This window comes from Arachis hypogaea, chromosome 19, assembly GCF_003086295.3.
Source record: "Arachis hypogaea cultivar Tifrunner chromosome 19, arahy.Tifrunner.gnm2.J5K5, whole genome shotgun sequence".
NCBI lineage: Eukaryota > Viridiplantae > Streptophyta > Magnoliopsida > Fabales > Fabaceae > Arachis > Arachis hypogaea.
This window is the reverse complement of record NC_092054.1, coordinates 155,311,905-155,317,251: the sequence shown is the minus strand read 5'-3', so window position 1 is coordinate 155,317,251 and position 5,347 is coordinate 155,311,905. Positions and strand designations below refer to the sequence as shown.

Here is a 5,347-nt window from a genome sequence, read left to right as displayed (position 1 = left end):
CATTATGGTAAATGTGTATTTTTTTTACAATAAATGTTATTGAGGACCTAATTATAAATTTTAATTTTTTTTGAGATCCAATTATAAGCTTTTAAACTATAGAAACCAATTTACAATTTCATTAAAAGTGCATAGACTAACTGTGTAATTTAACCTAATATTTAAGTACGGACCTAGTTTACTTTGATACATACTTTATAAAAAAAACACATAAAATCATTTTTTTTTTCAAATAAATGTACCTTATTAATATACAAATAACTAAAGTTTCAAGGCTTACTCATTCACGTAACAACATAAGTAAAGTACCCTCAAAAGTAAAAAATAAGTTCATAATACAAAAGTAACTCTTTTGAAAAAAAAATTTAAAATATAAAAATTTTATATTAAAAAAATTTATAAATAAATTAAGTTGTATTTAGTCAAAAAAATATTTATTTAAAAAATAAATAAAAAAATTATTATAAAAAAATTCATAATTTTAATTTTTTTTATAAATATTTTAAATAATTTTTTAAAAAGCCACAAATTAATTTTTAAAATGGTATTAAATATTAATGTTATAATTTTTTATAAATTAAAAAATTACTTATAAATTTATCCAAACTGACCCAAAAAACACCTTAAGCTTTCATTTAAAAAAAATTGATGTCTATAAAAATTGTGCCTAATTTGTCTACAAATAAAAAAAATATAAGGTGGGACTCACCTATTTATGTTTAAATTTCATAAGCAAAATTTAGGCAGCATAAAAGATACCTTTGTTTTATTACATGAATATTAGATAAGGCATTCGACCACAATAGTATCTCAAAATTAATCCCAATAAATCACCCCATCTTCCAAGTCAAAGAAAAGTTTTTACCAACAGGGATATTCAAGCCCTTCAACTCTACCATTATCTCTCTCTTATTTTTCCCATCTCTCTGATCATACAAGTACCTTTGTTCTGTTGTGTAAACTTTCACATTTGAGACACTTGTCAATGGTTCCTCATCTATCATAACTGTGTGTAATGCTCCACCTCCATTTAATCCCAACACGCTAATCTTGTCAATGATCCAACCTTTATCTAAAGCATACTTGCCTCCTTGAACTTGTGACCAAACTTTCACAGTTTTTTCTCTAACAGATGCATGGAAATCAATGTAAGTTGAATAACCATTTGCAATCTTCATCTCTGGCAACTCATCATCATCAAGGAAGAGGTTCCCTTGAGCTTCTCCATCATTTGCTCCTGCTGGGAATGTCACAATAAGGCTGAAGGGTGTCATTCTAGCATCCTTAGAAACCATTCCACCCTGTTGCATTGGAATAATGGCATTCTGATACAAATGCACATTCACCACATTCAAAGGTGCATCAAGTGTAACATAAGTCCCCTCTTTTGACACAATGGAATATGTCAAATCAAACAAACTATACCATGTGCCAGGTGGAAACAATGCTCTGACTTGTGTATTTCCTTGCTCAAGCACTGGAGAAATCATGACACTGCTCCCAAGCAAGAACTGTGTGCTGAGGCCGTAACACTCAGTGTAAGATGGAAATGAGAAGAAAAGAGGCCTTGCAATTGGGGCACCACTAACATGAGCCTCATAGTTGAGGGTGTACAGATACGGAAGAAGCTTATACCTCATACCTAAAGCATTTCTAGCAGACTTAGCTACTGAATCCCAAAGATAAAGCTCTTGTCTTGGGGAAATGTAGCTTGAATGATCCCTTGAGAAAGGGTAGAAAGCACCAACTTGAATCCACCTATTGCAAAGCTCTTCAGTGTTTACCAACAATGTTAGATTTTTGGTACCATCTATTTCTAAGCTCTTGGGATAGAAACCACATATATCAGAACCAACCATTGGGATCCCAAAGATTCCAAAGTTGAGAATAGAGGATATGGTGTACCTTAAATCCTCCCATGTGCCCTTATTATCACCTGTCCAATGTGCAGCATATTTGCCAGAACCTACAAATGTAGAGCGAGACAAAATAAAGGGCCGTTTTCCTTGAAGCCCTTGAAGGGCCTTGTGAGTTGCAATGGCTTGTGAGAAACCATAGAGACTGTGAGCATCATACTCCTTAACTCCATTATAGTGAACAGCACTTGTGGCCACAGTTTTCAAGCCTATTGGAGCTTCAACTCTTCTAGCATTGATCTTGTAAGGAGGATCATCCCAACGTGTGGCAGTGACGTTTGTGCAATCTAAGCAACATGTTGGGTTTGGTCGACCTCCAACTATTGGAATGGGACAAACCCTTCCCACTGAAACTTTGCACTTGCCAGTGCAAAAGTTGGAAACTTCATTCATGTCAATCCAAAGGCCATCAACGGGTACAAGTTCATGGAAGCGACGAATCTCATCACCCCACCATGAAACTGTTTTTGGATTCAAGAAATCTGGGAAGTACACTGCTCCTGGCCACACTTGACCCATGTAGGGTTGACCTTCATACTTGATGAAAACATCATTGGCCATTCCTCTTTGGTATACGCCATAACTTGTGTTAACAGCAATTCCGGGATCAACGATCACAACGTATTTCATGCCAATGCTGTGTATCTTGTCCAAGAACTCTAGAAGCTTCGGACGCGGGAAGTTCACTGGATTCAGCGTGAAGTCCTTGTGGCCATCCATGTGATCATCGTCGGTCCATATCACATCAAGCGGGATCTTTGCCTTTTGGTAATTCTCCACAACATATTCTAGAACTGATACGTTGTGATATCCCCATCTGCATTGGTGGAATCCTGTTCTTGCCCAATAACACAAAAAGCAATCTTAGTCAAACCTAGCAAGATCATACAATTATATAAGCAATAACTTATGTAAACATGTCTTCTTTTTTTAATAACTGCCACATGCATACGTTGTTAAATTTTTTTATTGTTTGTACTTATTTGGCCTTACATGAGATAGATACTTTCCTTTTTCTGATGAAATATGATATATTAAATTTCATACTTGACTTTATTCAAGAATGCAAAAAAATTGTATGAAGTTTCACCATTCATTAATGTGACGACATATGTTGCTGTTTAGGGTGAAAGATCTTCAAAGGCATAATAAGTAGACATGAAATTTTGATAAGTAAACATTCACGGTTAAGTATATACCAAAAACTAACTAGCTGCTTAGAATACAATTTAAAATACATAATAACTTAAACAGTATATATATATATATATATGATGATTGATTTGATAGCTGAATTTTTAAGTAGAAGTAATATTTGTTTAACATATAAGATTGATCTTATATAAGAATAATAATTTTAAAAAATAATATAATAAAAAAGGTAAAAACTTATATGCATGAAGTTGATAATTAAAAATTATTAAATAATTTGATAAGTTTGAGTAAATTATCTTTTAAGAATTTTTTATTAGGGAAAGTATGAGGAGAGAGAAGATTATTGTATGTAAGTTTTTACTAATAAAAAATAGGTGATTGTTATGATGCCTAAAAATGTTTGCCTAACTTATCAAAAAGGATTAAAATTAATATTTAATTTTAAAAGTATAAAAGTAAATAATTATTAAATATTAAAAAATTATCATAAAAAGTAAATTAGTCAAAAGTTAAACAACAAATTATAGACACCATAGAATTCACCTAAAAAAATAATATAATAAGACAAGAGAGCGAAAAGAAAGGAAAGAAAAGCATACCAAAGGACCAATAAGGCATTGGAGCGGGTCTGCCAATTAAGGAAGTGTACTGGTCAACAACATTAAGAGGCGAAGGTCCTGCAAAGAAGTAGAAATCTAAAACACCTCCAATGACCTTGTATGTCAGAGATGTTCCTCTGTACAACACATCCATTCCATTACTATTCAGCAACACAACACCATGTGCATATGCCTTCCCTCCTTTGTTTCTAAGATCCATGTACACAGGGTGCGCCCCGTATAAGTCAGCATTCACGTTAACTGCTGATATATCACTGCTGTACAATGTGTAAGGATCATTTGGATGTAGTTTGATCCCATGTGCCTGTGAATTCTCTCCCAAACCATACAAAGAAGCATCTTTGGGCAGCTTCGTTGAGATCTCCAAGTACTGGTCCTTGAACACCAATGGACCAAATGGGTCAGTTTCATCAGAACTCGAGTTGAAAAGGGTGTCTCCATTTGACTTTCTTTTCACCGCAAAGCTGAATGGATCACAAGTGTAAGTAAGAACAAGCTCAGAGCCAGAGTACTCTGCCACTGATCTTATTGGGTTCTTCTTATTGCTAACAATCTGGACCGGTTGCTCCCTCGGCAAAAGATCATAGGGAACCTCCCACCTTTGTTTCTTTGCATCAGTGATGTGTACCCTTAAACGGTTCTCACTCTCGTGCCTGCAAAACATGAAGAAAAATAAAAAATGTGAATGTTTGAGGGCAAGTAACTAAGTACTAGGTACTAAGCATGCAATGCGGTTATGTAGTTACTTGATGAAGAGACGTAGAAGAGGAATGTCAGGTCCATAGATGTAGTTGTTGTGCTTAACTTGGAGGAGTCCAAGAAGTGCACCATCAACTTCTTCAAGAGATAGGAGGGTGTAACCCAGGCCAATTTTGGTAGGTTTAAGATAAGAAGAGTAAGCTTGTTCAACAAAACAGAGGAGGCAAGTAATAAGAACAAGGGAAAAGAGATAGAGAGAAACCATAGCTTTTTTCTGACTTGTGATCATAGTTATACATAGTTAGATACCAATATAAATAAGAAGGATAAACCCTAAACCATAGCTCCTTTATTTTTTTACTTCTTAGCTCATGTCTGTTTAAAAAAATAATAATTATACTAAGAAGATCTATAGGAAAAGATATGCACCAATAAGTAAAATGAATAATCAAACCATACACAAAACAAACGTACATTTTTATATCTGAAATTTATACATGGATAATGGCCCCGTCAACTTAAATTAATATGCCATGACCCATGATTATTTTTATTATTTTTGCACAGAATCTGGCTGTTTGTATTGCTTGCTCCGAGGGACATTGGGATTTATTAATACTATCATATGTTTTATGATGGATCATCTTCTAATACAACCAAACTTTGCTGCCAAATAAGGCCAAAAGCACGAGGGATTTCAGCAATGGTAACAATTTCGTTACATCCATTTTATTGTATAATCTAAGCAATAAGCATATTAGTACATCCTAAACTTATAATAATCCCCGAATGGAAAATGTTGCTTGGGCACATGCGAATTCATCAAATAAGTAACATGTTCGCTATTTGACCAGTCAAATCTCAAATGGGATAAACAAATACTGCATGGTGAGATCCAAAAGACAAAATAAGTAGGGAAAAGAGAGAAAAATAAGAAGTAACGGGAACCAAGCATTT

The 5,347-nt window shown here is 34.0% G+C and overlaps 1 protein-coding gene across 1 annotated transcript; it reads right to left on the bottom strand.

Annotated features, from left to right (window-relative positions):
* Positions 1–671: 671 nt before the first annotated feature.
* On the bottom strand, positions 672–4,675 carry LOC112775081 (alpha-xylosidase 1-like). Its single transcript, XM_025818549.3, has 3 exons — positions 4,438–4,675; positions 3,671–4,344; positions 672–2,749 (listed from the first exon to the last, which is right to left on the bottom strand). Exons 1-3 carry the CDS (start codon positions 4,653–4,655, stop codon positions 831–833), a joined length of 2,811 nt encoding a protein of 936 aa, XP_025674334.1. The 5' UTR covers positions 4,656–4,675; the 3' UTR covers positions 672–830.
* Positions 4,676–5,347: the final 672 nt, after the last annotated feature.